Below are 17,518 nucleotides of genomic sequence, written 5' to 3' on the forward strand. Positions count from 1 at the left end.
AAATGATAGCTTATCATTTCCTTTGAGAACCAAAACAATGGTATGTGAAGAAATAACAAGCCAGGATAATCTTTCCAAGTGATAGTAAATCTGGGGAACTCTTAACTAAAATGATCAGAAAAATAGGAAGATGGGAATTCAATATGTTGCTGTCTACTGGAGACTTGTACAGGTAGTCCTTGACTTACAACATTTTGCTTAGTGACAGTTCAAAGTTACAATAGCAAAGAAAAAGTGATTTATGACCATTTTTCACAGTTACAGCCTTTGCAACATCCCCATGACTATGTGATCAAAATTCAGGTGCTTGACAACTGGTTCATATTTATGACCATTGCTGTGTCCCAAGATCATGTGATCACCTTTGGCGACCTTCTGACAAGCAAAGTCAATGAGAAAGCCAGATTTACTTAACAACCGGGTTACTAACTAATCAACTGCAATTATTCCCTTAACAACTGTTTTAAGAAAGGTCATAAAATGGGGCAAAACTCTCTGAACACATGTCTCACAGCAACATAAATTTTGAGCTCAATTGTTGTCGTAAGTCTCTCTAGGATTACCTGCAATCACTCAAGAGAGTTCTTCTCCACCCCCACACATATACATAAACACACATAAATATATAATAACAGTTAAAATTGTGAACAATGAAAACTATTTTAAAATCTTATTAAAGTATGGATGCTTTGCGGGAGAAAGGAGATAGCCATTTCTTCCTAGTAACAATCCTATATTGAAACTATTACAAAGTTATTCCTGTAACTCTGTCAAGGAAATCCCCTAAAATTTCCTCAAAATCAATTCTTCCTTCCTGTCATACAGTTCTATGATAAAATACACAACCCTTCAAAAATGATTTTTGACTCTGACCATCAGGTTTCCACCTCTGGTTTTAGGAAAAGGGTAGGGTTTTCCAAACAGAATATAAACCTCTTTTTGGAGACTTTTCCAGAAACATAAATTCTGTGTTCTTGCGATAAGCATTTATGAGTATGGTGGTAGGTTTTATGCAGTCATGTTAATGGAAAGGAACATACAACACCAGCATGCTTCTTCTTTTTTGTGTGTGATAAAACTACTGTATTGTAGCCCTATTGTTTATTATACAGTAATAATGCCAGTTTGAATTATACAGAATAATCCAGTTTCTAAAATGTTTTCCAAAAATAAAACAGGAGTTTAAAATTATATGAATTATGTTTCTCTGAATGTGTAGATATAGTTCAATTAACACATTTATTTTCTTGTGTTAATAGCAGTTAGTTACCAGGAAGTAACTTTAAAAGAAAAAAGAGCCATATAGTATACCATTTCTTAAAGTATGAATGTCTTTTATCTATTTTCTGTTTGCCTTTTTTAACAAAGAAAATCATACTTTGGGATGATTATTCTTATTTTTCCTACCATAGTTCAAATGCAGCAGTTTTTTATTTTATTTTTTCTTGCGTTTCCTTGTGATTAAATGTTTTCCTGTAGTCCTTGAACTGGCAGAAATATATGCAAACATTGATTGTATTGTCATAGTGACTGAGTCCTGTACTTTGTCATTGTGCTCACAATTAATGAACTCTCCTACCTGCATTTTGCCTCTCAGAAGGGGAATTGAATATGGCACATACCCACAGAATAATAAAAATAATAGAAACTATGGCCAAGCATAAGATTTGACAAGAGTTTCAGAATGAGCCAGGCAGGCATTATGAAGAGAGATCCTTCTGTGGAAGCCAGGCACTCTTTCTGTCCTGGAGTCCAATTCCAAAACATCATGGTAGGCTGTGCTCATTCTCTGGAGGGAGTGGGCATACAAACTACAGCTTCAAACTGTAATTTAGAACTAGGCAGATCCCAATCCATGCTATCACTAACATCAGTAAGGTGTCTCCATTCATTTGCATGTCAGTCTAAATGTTAAAATGGATATAAGTTGCCTCTACCATAGCCTGCAGAGATAAAGGCAGTCATAATTATATATCCTTTAGAAATGATTAGTAAGGCCTCTTCATGCTACAGTAGTGGGTTTGAGTGAGCTATCCAAGTGCCAGAAACTATACTATGATGTCTGGCATGAATGGAATCTTAGCAAATCTGTAAAGGAACTGGAATACTGAAGCAACTGGAGAACAGTATTGCAATGTTTTTGAAAGACTAATGTAGATCCTTATTTCATTTTCTTCTTTTACAATTTTGTGTACTTTTCTGATTGTTTTCGTATATAGTTAATCAAAACTAAGAAACGATGGGTTTCATTGATTTTGTTTCATTATTCAGGTGTAGAATTTGGTGCTCGAATGATAACCATTGACGGGAAACAGATAAAACTTCAGATATGGGATACAGTAAGTAAAAATCTTCCTGCAAGAATTTTTTAGACAAATTCAGATTGTTATTTTTAAAAAATAGAAGCTACCAAAAATAATATGATCTTCCAGATTAGCAAAACTGGTCCTTGATTTTGCACTTGTTAAACTTGAAATATTATGAATCAATAGTTTCTATCAGGATACACTGTGGCTTCATTTTATACTTGGAGTGGTGGTGATGGTGATGATAATGATTATGATTGTGAAATTATTGTTAACTTGTTGCTTCTAGGCTTTGTAAAGAGTAGGGAAATGATAAATTTTTGTCTTGTCTACCTATGTCTGAATTAGCATGTTTTGTTTTAGGGGCTGTAGTAAGTTAAACATGTTTACTGAATGAAGAGGTATTAAGCAGTGCATTATAGAATTAGTTCATTCAATAATATTGCATCATTTACTTCAGTGCAATTGGCAAAAAGGCTTTCACTTTAAAACAATTCTTTATTCTGATGCATAATGGTCAACTCATGGTTCTTATCCATAAAAAGAAACAGAAAAAAGTATTTGTGTGTTGCTTTTGGCACTTAATAACAAGAAAGTGGAAGTTTACAGCAGGAAATTGGAAAGAGCATGGAAGTCTTGCTGCTTTCTGTTTCCATCAAATAACTCTGCTTAGAATTGCTGGAAGGGAAAATAGGACCAAGCCTTCGATTTCCCTTCAGCTATTGAGCTTTGTAATTAGCAAGGCAGGGATGTTGTGAAAGTGAACAAGGGTCATGATTTCCAACAATAATTGGAATACTATTTCCAATAACAATTAATTTGCAGCTTTTGTAATATAACCTGGATGGATAAGAGAGATACACAAAAAAAGACCGAGTAAGTAGGTAAAAATTACAGATTGTCCATTGCTACAGTGGAAAGCTACTAAATTGCTCCCATATCACATTTATTAATGTATCTTCTATATTAATATTAGAGCAATACTTCATGAATGAAGGCAAATATACATTTCCCAGGATAATGTTGCAGGATCCAATATGGGTCGGAAGCAATACAATGCAGCTTTCGAGATCTGCAAGTGGGCATTGCATATCGCCCAGAAGCTACTATATGAGGACAAAACATGCTTTGCAAAAATCACTTGGAGATGGGAAATACTTCTAATGTAATCTATCAGATCCCCTGCATGGATTGCCTTTGTGACTATGTAGGACAGACGGGGAGGAAGCTAACCACCAGACTGCAAGAACAGAAGTGAGCATCATATGAGGAAACCTGAACTCATTGGTAGCGTGATATTGCAATGAACAAGGACATACATTCAGTTTCTCAGCTGCTAAGATTTTTGGCCGAGCAGATAAAAAGATAACCAGGGAAATGATTGAAGCATGAGAAACAGTTCCCTTGTCAGTCAATTGCAGAGCTAATTTACCACCAGTTTAACAGACACTTAGGAGGACTTGATAGCACAAGGAAATAACAGCCAATAGCCAGCCATCAACACATCAATCACCCAATAGGAATCCACACCCAACAAGGTACCACATAAATATGATGCGTAATGTAGTCCAGAGACACATGCCAGTAGAGAGAAGTTCTATGAGGATGGACTCCAGCATGAGGCCAAAAGCTCAGAAGACTAAACCTCTAGTTCTGATAACTGACCATTTGGATTCTGCAGTAATAGTTCAGTTTCTGAAAATTTCACAATATCAAGTAATACATAAGTTAGATTTAGTGTAAAGTTTCAATTCATAGATGAATCAAATCCAGCAAGAAATGAGAAAATGACCATTTTTAACAGGACTAACATTTTGCTTTAAGAAACATTAAATTAACAGATTCACTCTGGTTTGTTCAGTTTTTTAAAAATCCTACACAGGATATATTTTATTTCTGATTTCTTTAAATACTACCTTTATCTTTCCAAGTTTTCAAAATTGTATTTTATTTCATATGTAAGTTTACGACCATTTACGACTACTTTACAGCCATTCATTTAGTGACTGTTCAGAGATACAATGGCACTGAAAAACTGAGTTACGTCCTCCCACTTATGGCCTTTGCAGGGTCCCTGCAGTCAAGTGATCACAATCTAGGCACTTGATAACTATCTTGCACATATGAAAGTTACAGTGTCCTATAGTTATATGATTGCTACCTTGTGTCCTTCCCAGCAAGCTTAATGACAGAAGGTTTCAAGTTAGCCATGTGACGTCCTAATGATTGCAGGTGATTTGTTTAACAATCATGACAAAAAGGTAGTAAAACATGCCTCACCTCATCACTGCACTGCATAATGATGAATTTTTTGATACCTATTGTTATAAGTCAAGGCTTACCTGTATCTAGGTTCCTCTATTTACCTAAAAGATCTCTTTAAATTTTACCGTGTAAAATGCACAATGGTGCAGTGGTTAGAGTCAGTACTGCAGGCTACTTCTGCTGCCTGCCTGTAATTTGGCACTAGGCTCAAGGTTGACCCAGCCTTCCATCCTTTCGAGGTGGATAAAATGAGGACCCAAATTAATGGGTTAGTATGCTGACTGTGTAAACCGCTTAGAGAGGGCTGTGAAGTGTTATATGTCTAAGTGCTGTTGCTATTGCTAGAGTTTACTATTTTTAGGAATAAAGATATAATAATTTGTTTTTAGCTATTTTGTTTACAAAGCTCCATGCAACTCTGTTTCAAGTACAAAACTGCTGTTATGTAGTCAAGATTATAGCATTATTCCTATCCTGTCTTATAATTTGCAATTAGAAATCTTAACAATATCAAACTTACAATTAAAACAACAAGATAGAGAAGTGCAATGAATTGTAACATAGAATTGATCTGGATATAAATCATGAAGTATGGTTTATATATGATCATTGGCTTCTGACATTGCATATTTTATGTAAGTATCTTCATGACATATCAGAGCTGTATGCAGATCTAATACCATACACATTTCTATAATATGAACCTACTAGCTGTACCCGGCCACCCATTGCTGTGGCGCAGTCTGGTAAATGGAAAAGAAAGAAAAGAGAAAGCGCATGTCTCCCGGCAGAGGCGGCCCCCACATGGAAGTGAGCCATGGTGGCCTCTGCAAGAGCCGCCACGGAGGATGCTCCCACAGGCCCCGGCCTGGCCAAGCTGAGGAGGAGGAGGTGGCTGCCGCCCCCGACCCAGCTTCCCTCAGCGGTGGCGAGAGGAGGCGGCCAGCATCCCCTGAGGAGCAGGAGGAGGAGGAAGGAGCCGCCCCAGGTGACACAGATGTGAGGCAGCCCCCGCTGGCCCATCCAGAGACACTGTCGCCGCTGCAGTCACTGCCTCACGGGGCACCTAGCGGCCACCCCAGCCCCACTGCGCCTCAGGCTGACACTGCCGCTGCCCCGTCGGAGCCGCCTTAGCGAGGCCATAGCTGGCTCCCTGTGAGGGGAGGGGAGAGCGCGTGCAGCCGGCCGGGCTGAGGAGATGCTCCGCCTCCACCTCCTCTGGAGCTCCACTGGGCTGGGCGGGGGGAGGCCAGCTTAAGGGTGGGAGGTGGCGGCCGAGGGATGGGGCAGGCGCCGCCCTGCCGTAGACAGCAAAGGCCTGGCAGGAGGGGAGGGGGAGGCCGAAAGGCTTTGGCTCCCCTTGGTGGGAATGGCAAAGCTCATCGGAGGAGGAGTAGAAAGGGGAAAGGGTGCAGCCGCAGGCCAACCACACATATAAAGGGACCATCAGGATGAAGCTGGAGAGACGCCGAACTGTACTATACTCAAGAAATGAACGCTATGGTATAGCGTGTGTTGCTTTTACGTCCAGCAGATGGCACTGGTTTTCAAAACATGTTTTTACAAAAAAGCATGTTTTTACCTGTCACAGGTGTGACATCTATATAATATACGTATACAAAAACATGAGCATGGTCGAATGCAAGGTTGTGTCAAAATTTCAAAGCAATCGGTGAAGAACTTTCAGAGATTTGAGATTTTGAACCAACATTACATTTTTATTTATATAGATTGCCTAATATTATATAACAGAGCTTATGAAGTAACTGCCCTGGTCTGATTAGCCTGTGACCTCACAAGCTACATAAACTTGGCATATTTCATATTGATTGCTAAATATCCTTAATTTATTTTCACTATAATTTATTTAGACATGACAGCAAAGCTGTCATATCTTTTTTGCAGATGATGTTAGAAATATATTTTCTTCTATATGTTGTTTAGTACATGATTTAGTATTGCTAACAGATAAGCAGTTTCTGTTAGCTGCTTATTAAAAACTATTGATATTGATGTGGATCCTGTTCATTTTTTAATCTATACTTATAGTATTTATAAATACTCTATATTTATAAATTACATTATGGGTTAAACATCTATTACATATTTTGCATTGCTGTGCCAAAATATGCTGATAATTAGTTTATGTAGACCTCTGGATCATTTATTTGAAAGGACAACTTACATACAAGATGTTTTGTACATTTTCTATGCTAGCCATTCTGTGTGTGTGTTTGTTTGTTTGTTTCATTCTCTGGATATGCTTTGATTCAGAAGAACAGGATGTTATTTAAATGATAACAGACATATATAAAACCAAATTCAAAACTGTTGCTTTTCATAATAAAATGATGGAGATAAAAAACCCATCTGAATATTGTTGAAATCTGGCTGCAGTTTATGATATAATGGATAAAATCTGCATCCTTGGCCTTCATGCAACTTTTACTCCAGCAGATGGTGGGCGTAAAGATGTCATTCATCATTTATTTACAATGGGCTTTATTTATTCTAGTGTCAACAGCTGCCCCAGGGAGGGAGTTATTGAATTCAAATGTGAAGCACTGGGCTATTTGCTTCCTTTCAAATTTGTCTTCAGAGCTTAGTTGCTAGGAGTCCATTCTGTACTCTAATAATGATTCATGTATTGTGAAGCCATTCAGTAAATTGGCTTGTCAGGGATTGCCAAAAAAGGTTTAGAGGTCTTGTTCTTGATTTTTCCCTGTAATGGTGCTGTAGATTTTTAAAAAATATGTAAGTCTTATTTTCAAGAAATAGTGGCTGTTTATTTTGTTCCCAATCTCAGTAAAATAAATTTCATTGTATAAGCTAAATAAACTGATAATTCTCACACATGAGGAATAAGAAACTGTTGCTCTTGTTTTGCTACAGGCTGGGCAGGAGTCCTTCCGTTCCATCACAAGGTCATACTACAGAGGGGCAGCAGGTGCCTTACTAGTGTATGACATTACAAGGTGAGAATCTTGCCGTTTAATGTGATTTAGACTCTTGTAAAGTATACTGGGTTGGTGGTCTACTAGTTCATGCTTTATTTAAATTTTATTGCTATCAGTGGACCTATTTTAAGCTTTATGAAGATGGATTATATCTATTGTCAAAGTACATTCAGGTTTTGTAGGACCGAATGTGTATATTCATGTTCAGTTTTAGAGATAATATTTAACGTGGCTAAGATGAATACTTAATTCTGAAGTGGATCTTCTTGTAGCTGATAAAGCTTGTAATCTGAGACAAGATTTCACAGTGTTCTGCTGCTACATTCTTGAGCATTTATACTTTTTTGTAGAGGAACTCAAATTCCCAACCAGATGAATGCTAGGTATTTTTTTGGTTAAAGATTACATAGACACTGAGGGGAGTGTGTGTGTGTGTGTGTGTGTGATTACGTAGTGGATTACTTTTCTGTCTGGATTAGGTTATATTTTAATATATTGTGCTGAGAGTTTATGTTATTCAGATTGTAAAGCACGTGAATGAAAAGAATTTTAAATATTGAATTTAATTTAAATTTAAATTAAGAATTTTAAATATTGTTCCTTTATCATATCAGTCAAAACAAGAATGATTTCTAAATAGTTTGTGCTGATTCTAGTGTTATTTGGTTGAATCTTATATAAATTCAAAATGTAAGGCCTTTTTAAGAAGGGTGAAGAGTGTTTGGTCTTTCCCAAGTTATTCATTGGTTTTGATTTGTAAATTGGTTAGAATTTATATCAATTATATGGAATATAAATTCTAAATGTTAATCTTTTGAGATATTTTATTGGGGTTTTTTTTTGGTGTTCATTTACATTTTAATTTCTTTTCAGGAGGGATACTTTCAACCATTTGACAACATGGTTAGAAGATGCCCGTCAGCATTCTAATTCCAATATGGTTATTATGCTAATTGGAAATAAAAGGTATTTTGTTTTCTGAAATGGTGTACATTAGGATAATTTTAATTCTATAGTTAGATATATAAATTTAGAGTTTAGATTTTTTTTATTCCACTCTTATTATTATAAATAACTCAAGGCTGTGAACATATCTAATACTCCTTCCCCATCCTATTTTCCCCAACACAACAACCCTATGAGGTGAATTGGGCTGAAAGAGAGTGACTTGCCCAAAGTGACCCAGCCAGCTTTTGTGTCTAATGTAGAACCAGAATTCACAGTCTCCAGGTTTCTAGCTGGGTGCCTTAACCACTAGATCAAACTAGTTCTCAGTTGCAGTGTGTCCATAGTTTATAATAGTTTATGGTTAATAAGGCAGGATGAAAGAAAGCATTGAATTGTCTTTGTACTATATCCCAGAAATATTTTAGGAGACAATTAATGAAAGCGCTGCCATTTTTGCTGTTTTAAGGAGGAGTCAGAATACTTGGCTGGGCAATAGTAAAGAACTATTTTAGGTCCTAAATTATTAAGCATGACATCTGAAATTTGAACTTACTAGTTTAAGGATATCCATAAATATCCTTAATAGCACAAAATGACAGGAATCAGAAATTTCCATAGTGTTGATTTTAATGTTACTTCAAATATGTAAGCAGTATTGTTGCAGCTAAAGTAGTTTCTTAAACTTTGGTGATGTGGACAATTCTACACATTAAATTTAATATAACCAAACCTTGAAAAGTAGTAAGATAATTAAATTTGATCTAATTTCACTTAACATTTAATTCAGCTAAATGTAAGTATGCTAAATGTATATTTATAATTTTCTATTGAAATTAGAAATTCATTACTACCTCTGAAGGATATGGGAGATTCACTTAAAAGCTTTGCGCCACATGTGACTTAGGTTGTAGGCCTCTGCCATTATGATGAGTCATATGCATTATAGGCAATTTATACACAGGATTTGTTTTTATTATTGCTACTTGTATCTCATACTGTAGCAAAGGCAATTGTTTGGAAATAGTTAGCTAAGATAATGAACAACCATTCATTTGTTTGAAGAGGCATGTCTTCTGTTAAGCATCAATTCTGGCACTGGTCAGAAATTTTAAAGCTTTCCACTTGGAGTTTTTAATCAATAGTAGTGAACATGTTTGCAATTTAATAAATCTGGACTTCAGAAAAATAATACTACCTGAGATTTTAAAAATTGACATAATTGTAATACTACTTAAATATTATAAACAGATAGTGTTAAGTATTCTGATATTTCTCAATTAATTTTTCTCTCCTTAGTGATTTAGAGTCTAGAAGAGAAGTGAAAAAAGAAGAAGGCGAAGCATTTGCAAGAGAGCATGGCCTTATCTTTATGGAGACATCTGCCAAAACTGCTTCAAATGTAGAAGAGGTAATTTTGAGTATTTTTTAATATGTTAGATGAGAATTCTAAGTATAGAAAAATATCTTTGAAATGAAGATAAATATTTTTCCTGAACTAGTGAACTATACCAGGATTCCATTAAAAGCCACAGGATGAAATTAAGATTTCTATGCCGATTGTAAGGTTGTGCAGCTGTTAGCCATGTCTCAGTCCTTTCACTGATGTCTTAATGCCTACCTACATACCTCAAATGTGTTTCCTGAGACCACATACCTAATTTGTGAATACACAAAACTGGGCTATTTTAATGAGACATTGAGTGATATAATGAGCATCATCATGCCAAATTTAGAGCATTTTTCCTACTTTGGACCTGAATAACTATATATAGGTATATTGCTATATATATAGCATGGTATCTTCCATGCTATTTCAGTCAAGTGCTCTAGAGGTAGGGAGAGGGTCTGAATGTCAGCTGAAAAGCCCTGCTTTTTCTACTATACCTTAGAAAATTTGCCAATTGACAAGCGAGAATTACTTTTTCTTTTTACATGTAGTGTGTCTTGCAACACCATCAAGTTCTCACAGAGCCAGAGGTTTCATCAGAACAGTTTAAAAACCCTCTTTTTAGTCAGAGGAAGTAGAATAAATGCTGGGGATTACAAATAAAATCTAAAGAGAGAGATTCAAAGGAATAGAAAAACCAGAAATCAAACAACAAAAGCTATTCTTTTCTTAATTAGATGGCACATTAAATCAAAATTTACTGAGTTGTATTTCACCAAGGAGTGGAGGAATGATTTTCAATATAATCTCCAAAGTAAATCACAAGTTGCATTAAGAGTCCATTGATCTGTTGTTTAGAAAAGACTTTGATCAAAATTGGGATGACAGAGGCAGGACGCAGACATTGAGATTTGTACAATATTCAGGTCAACAGCAAATCATCATTTGTAAATAAACCACTTTGTATCATTTAACCTTATTTTAAGTACCCAAAGAAGGGAGAAATCTGGATGTCACTTTACATTCTCATATGCAATTCCTTATTTTTCTCCTATAAAATATACTAAAACAGTCTTGGCTAAAACATTTTTGTGGGGAGGGAGCGAATGGATTGTGCTAGGAAGATGTATTAGCTGACTGGCAAAATATGCCCACATTGAGGATTACAATGTTAAGGAAAGAGCTGATGTGCTGATCTTGCCCTTCTTATCTCTCTGGATTTTATTTAATTGAATCAGGAATTACCAAAAACTTCCACAATTTGGTTCCTCTGAGAGGTGGCTGATTCAAACTGATTTTGTTCTGATATGTGTCTGAATTTGACATGTATCCTTATACAGGAACTTTTGCTAAAGTTTTCCACTTGTAATTTTTCATTATTATAGGCCAGTGATTGCAAAGCTTTTTGTAAAGCTGTGCCTAAATTGTGAGTGCGCACATCCAGACCCACAATGGAATGCGCCCCACCCACCTGCGCATGTGTGCGCTACCCTCCACCCCTGCGCACATGTGTGTGTGTGTCCCACCCACATGGGGGGGGGGGGAGTTTTCACCGTCCCCAGGCTTCAGGAAAGCTCCTGGAGCCTGGGGAGGGTGAAAAACAGACCAACGGGCCAACGGATTGGCCATTGGGCCTGTTTTTCGCCCTCTCCATTCTCAGGAGGCTTTCCTGAAGCCTGGGGAGAGCAAAAAACTGCCTCCACCGGCCCTCCAGAAGGCTGAAAATCAGCTGGCCGGCGCCAGAGCTGACAGCTGGCATGCCGGCAAATATGTCTCCTCGTGCCACTTGTGGCACGCGTGCCATAAGTTCACCATCACTGTTATTGGAATTCAGTACTTGTGAAATAGATTTTTCATCCAAAGAGAATTTAGTTATTCCAAAAGTGTTTTAATCTGATTGTCATATATTTTAAATACTTTAAAATAGATGATGATATGAAATATTTATTTGTATTTCAAAAATGTTTTCAAGTATTCATTCAAGACCTGCAATCCAGCAGTAGTGATTTTTTAAATACAAAAATTCTGTATGTTTCTAAAATGTGTGCTTTAGAGATTTAAAACTATTTTGTTTTTGTATTTAGGAAAACCTGTCCAATTTAATTTAAAATGTTGGGTGAAATTTTGGGGTTTTGATGCAAACTAATGTTTGTAAAGTGAAACTTTTTCCTTTCAAAAATATACTATTAAGTTTTTTTGTTACTTTATGATTGATTTAGTAGTATAAATCTCATTAACAATATATTGCCACCAGAGGGCAGCATGTTACATAAAAAGTTTAAGGAATCTGACTTTCAGTATCATACAGATAGAATTTTAAAAAACTTAATAGTATTCTAAATTTTATATATACATATATATATATATATATATATATATATATATATATATATATATATGTATGTATGTATGTATGTATGTATGTACGTACGTACGTACGTACATACATACATACATATATTTCTCCCATGTTTGCAAGTTTATTATTTATTGGTTGTAAGCTGCCCAGTGTTGTATTTAAAATGGGCAACTATGCAAATGTTTTAAATAAATAAACTTCAGCAGGTGTTGTCTTTATTCTCACATTAGAATGTGTAAAATTCACATATTTTGAATTATTGTTCTGCATTTTCAAAGTAATTTGATACATTTATATAATCTTGAGTATACAATTCTCCCTTATGTTAAAAGAGTTCTTTAGTCCATGTTGATTAGTATATAATCCTACTGTCAAGAGATTGATATCTTTCTCAGACTATGTACAGGAAGTCCTTGACAACCATTAATTTGGTGACCATTTGAAGTTATAACATGATCAAAATTTTGGTCACGTGATAAAAAACTATATGCTTGGGAACTGGTTCATATTTAGGACGATTGCAGTGTGCCAAGATCATGTATTCACCTTTTGTAATCTTCTGATAAGCAAAGTCAATGGGGGAGCCAGATTCACTTAACAACTGCAATGATTCACTTAACAACTGTAGCAAGAAATGTTATAATAACTGTTTTGCTTAGCGATAGAAATTTTGTGGTTGTGAGTCGAGGATTACTTGTATTAAGACTGTTACAACTGGAGGATTCTGAGACCGAATGTATATAAACCATTTATTGTTATTATGAACCCTATAGTTTGTTTATTGTGGGCCTAATTGGCAAAATAAAGCTCAGGACCATATTGGTTGGAAACATGCAGAAGAGGCCTTTATCCTGCAGAGAATACAAAATAGCTAAAATTGTGATGATGATGATGAATTTGTTTATAGGATCCTGGCAATATATTTTGTTAGAATAATTTGTGGTCCCAAATAGAACTGGAATTTGTTTGTTTGTATCTCGCCTTTATTATTTTTACATATAATTCAAAGCAGCAAACATGTCCAACTTGCTTTTCTCTTTCTATTTTCCCCACCATAATCCTGTGAGTTGGGTTATGATGAGAGAGAATGACTGGCCCAAATTCACACAACTGGTTATCACAGCTAAGGCAGGACATGAACTCACAATCTCCTATTTTCTAGGTTTATACCTTTACCACCACTTCATTAATGAATTAAGCCTGGAATACATAAATCCTTCAGATTAAAAAGCAGTTAAATATCAATAGCCATGTTGATTCAGGATAATAAATTAAAAACTATATTCCTTGTTTGAGCACTTACAATTATAGCTTGCTTCATAAATTTCACAATAATTTGTATCCTACAGTTCTTGCTAGGGTAACTCATGAAAGCTAACAGTATCTTTACCATGCATGTTAATTATGACTTGAATGATAGACCAATTTAAAGGAAAATAGATTGGAAGGAACATAACTTTTTAACAGAACTATTTCTCAGTACATTGACCTAAATCTAGACTGACTTACTTAAAATAAACATATAGTATATTCCAGTGTCTTGATTCAGACCTTTGAAAATTCAGGAATCTCAAAGTTGATTCTCTGGAAACAAAAAGGACCAGTATCTAGTTCCCTCCCCTGTGGTTTAGCCAATTTATCGTTCTCTATGCAATTTACATTCTAGGATATAGGATTCTAGGAGTAGTCGGAACAGAATGAAAAGGAGAATCAGAGTCATGCAGTTCATAGATTAGTTCATAGTTCATAGATTATTTTTTTGCTACAGAAAAATATAGGCAATCCTCATATTCCAGAATGACAAACATACCATGTTAGCTAAAAGTCTGTAGAGATTCTCAATCATCCAAGTCATGGTTGTCCCAAAGGTGTTTTTTTCAGGAGGCAACTGGACTTTCTTGTTTTTTCTTTGAAGATATTTCGCTTTTCATCCAAGAAGCTTCTTTAGCTGTGACAGGATAATGGGGAATGGAAGACCCATACTGCTTGCAGACAGCTGGTCATTTGCATCCTTTTAGAGGGTCGTTGAAGCACTTTGAGGTTTATCTGTGTCTTCGGGGTCTCCGGAGTGGTGCTCCTGGTTCCTGTAGTCTGTAGTTTTTGTCTCTGGAAATCCATTCCAATTGCAAGGAATATAAATCCTTCCATTCCCCACTATCCTGTCAGAACTGAAGAAGCTTCTTGGATGAGAAGCAGAATGGCTTCAAAAGAAAAAACAAAGTCCAGTTGCAAAAGTACTTTTGGGACAACCATGACCTGGATGACTGAGAATCTCTACAGACTTTAGCTGTACAATTTGGGATGAACACCCTTTGAATGGTGTGGGAGTAGGAATGGATTTCCAGAGGAAAAATTGCAGACTTCAGGAATCATGTGACCCTGAAGACACAGATAAATCTCCAAGTGCTTCAGCAACCCTCTAAAAGGATGCCAGTGACCAGCTGTCTGCAAGGAATATAAATCCTTCCATTCTCCACTATCCTTTCAGAGCTGAAGAAGCTTCTTGTATGAGAAGCGAAACGTCTTTAAAAAAAACCCACAAGAAAGTCCAGTTGCCTTCTGAAAAAGCACCTTTGGAACAACCATGTTAGTTGACTGCCGATTATTTGTCACCATTTGTTGTATTTTTAAATAAGCAACAGATTGATTATATGTGTGAGCTTTGATAAAAAGTTGTTCTGTTTTAGAAAATAGAAAATCTCTTAAGAGATTGCAGCTGTGAGAAAATTGAAAGTTTGGACTTTAGTTTTAAATTATTTGAATATTTATGCCCTCATAATAGTTAATTTAATTATTGCAGCCCCCCTTTTAATATTGAAAACAATTATTTCTATAGACTATAGATCAGTATAGAGTCGTCAGATAATCCATTTCCGAGTTCTAGTGCATGTCTGAAAATTTCTTGCTGCCTACATGTCCTGTGAAGCTGTAGTGATTAATTCTTCTCATTATGTTGCTGCACATTTTCATGACCCTCTGTGATGATTCGATCATCCACTTAGAGTTTATGCATATTCATATCTTTCTACTCATGGCTGCAATTATTTGAGTCTCCTTCACTGGCTGTAGTATGCACTTGGTGCAGTAATTGAGCTGCAGTAGATTGATTACTCTAGGGAGCTGTAAGGCCTTTAAAGGTGAAAACATATCAGGCCTGTTAATTAGGAAACAAAGCTCTGGTGGCAAATTCAGCAGTCAAATGCTTCTAGAGTAGAAATTAGGGAAGGTATGATTTGTTCTCCACCACGAACCCTGTTTATTTTTTAGTATTTAAATTAGATTTGCAATCAAGTACAGCATACCTGAATATATGATACCAGAATTTAGTGACTATAAAAAGTTGCTAAGACAAGGTTTGATTTACTCTTTTGGCTTTCTCTTTTACTGTCAGTACAGTACATCATGTTAAATTCTTACAGTGATAGGAACTGAATTATGTGTCAAATACTAATTGGGTTGTGTTTGTGTGATATAAGTTGATATATAAAATAAAATAAAATATTATTATGTTTTATGTACACTTTACAATGTAGGTTCTTACTCTTTGGAACATCTTAAAACCCCGCACGCCCTGGTGAGATTTGTTCCTACCCTCCTGACCTTTCATAAGGGCCTGAAAACCTGGCTTTGCCAGTTGGCTTGGGCCCCCAATGGACAAGTGCCATGCTGGAAGTAGTTGATGGATTAATAGCAGATACCACCTCATCCCCTGTACACTTTGATCCTTCCCTCCCTATCGTTTTACTGTTACATATATTCATATTGTTTATTGTTTTAATTTTATAAGTCACCCAGAATTGCCTTGTGGCGACAGCGAAAATAAATGTGAAAAATAGATAAATAAAACATAAGGCCAATATTCTGTTATATGAAAGATGATTATTTTATTTATATGCCACCTATCTCCATGATAAGGTGACTCTGGGCTGCTTTATATTTGAATAATCTTATTAAAGAGGGAACAATAACTTACTATATATGGTGATGCGACTATAGTGCTCTAAAAAAAAAAATGTAAGCAAAATGTCCTGATCAACTTCATATGAATTTATTTTCTCTTCTTTCTCTTGAGAGGGAGAGAGGAAGAAATATTATTTTTAGTATATCCATTTGTTTTCCTGATACTGGATTTCCAGATGAAGTATCCAAATATTGGATCTACAACATATAAATAACATGTTGTTATTTATATTTTGGAAATATATTCAGGCAAAAAGGCAAAAAGTATCCCCTACTCCCCTTTCGCACAACTAATTTGTCTTTCCCAGCTGTGCTACAAAAGAATAGATAGTTGGTGACATGAAAGATCTCTGCTTGAGTTCCTGTAGAACTGCTGCCAAGTCATATCATAATAGGTTAGATGTCAAAGGATATCACCTGGAATAAGGTAGAGCAGCATTTTTAAATTTCACATTGTTCTAATAATTTACCCATCAAGTCCTCCTCGCATATGTATATTTATATTGCAGAATCTTACCTCTTCCTCTCCTCAACTGGGTTGTCAATATTATGCATTCTAGACACTTCCTTTGTTTGTAAATAAGTAGCATGGTTTATAGGATTTTTTTTCTTTGAAAATAGTGCTTGATTTTCTGCTGGTTGGACATTTGCTTTGCCTGCTGAGCTACATTATTTGTACTTTAAACAGTTAAACATTTGAAACAATCTTAAGATTATCATTAGATGTCATTAGTAACCTGGTAATTACCATATTTTTCCAAGAATAAGATGCACTTTTTCCCCCTCAAACTCTGCCCCTTCACCAAAATGGCCATGCATAGCTTTTAGAAGGCTTTCAGAGAGTTTCTGGGGGCTGGGGAGGGCTGAAATGAGCGGAAAACGGGCCTTTTTTGCCCACCCAGCCCTCAGGAGCACTCTGCAAGCCTCCTGCTATTCATGCCCTTTTTTTTTTTTGAAAAAAAATGGGCTCGTTTTCACGAAAAACGGGCCGTATTTGGGAGGTTTGCAAAACGCAAAAACTTTTTTTAAAAAATTTCCTCTTCAAAACCTTGCTGTGTCTTATGCTCCAGTGCACCTTATACTCTGAAAAATACGGTACTATCAAACTAGTCCATTGGAACTAGCAGTGTTGAAATTTCTCAGGATTCAGAGAACCTCCATATGAAGAATTCCACTTTCATCAAAAAACCAGAAGAATACATACATTGACCAAGTGAAAGATTATCACATTGTAACAGAACCAGGTAATCCTTGTTTAGCGGTAACTTAACCAAAAGTTAAGCAAAAAGGTTTCTAAAGTTGACAACACATAATAAGCCATAGTAGAAGTAAATGA

At 35.9% G+C, this 17,518-nt stretch overlaps 1 protein-coding gene across 6 annotated transcripts in view; it reads left to right on the forward strand.

The window, feature by feature from the left end:
• Positions 1-17,518, forward strand: part of RAB2A (RAB2A, member RAS oncogene family) — a 43,971-nt gene that overhangs the window by 12,278 nt on the left and 14,175 nt on the right. For all 6 annotated transcript variants that reach the window (XM_081950319.1, XM_081950321.1, XM_081950318.1 and 3 more), the window contains 4 exons: positions 2,272-2,339; positions 7,464-7,546; positions 8,402-8,494; positions 9,773-9,884. In XM_081950319.1, coding sequence (XP_081806445.1) covers positions 2,272-2,339; positions 7,464-7,546; positions 8,402-8,494; positions 9,773-9,884 — 356 coding nt within the window. The remainder of the gene's footprint in view (positions 1-2,271; positions 2,340-7,463; positions 7,547-8,401; positions 8,495-9,772; positions 9,885-17,518) is intronic.

Source organism: Natrix helvetica (genome assembly GCF_964273705.1).
Source record: "Natrix helvetica genome assembly, chromosome: 4".
Classification (NCBI taxonomy): Eukaryota; Metazoa; Chordata; class Lepidosauria; order Squamata; family Natricidae; genus Natrix; species Natrix helvetica.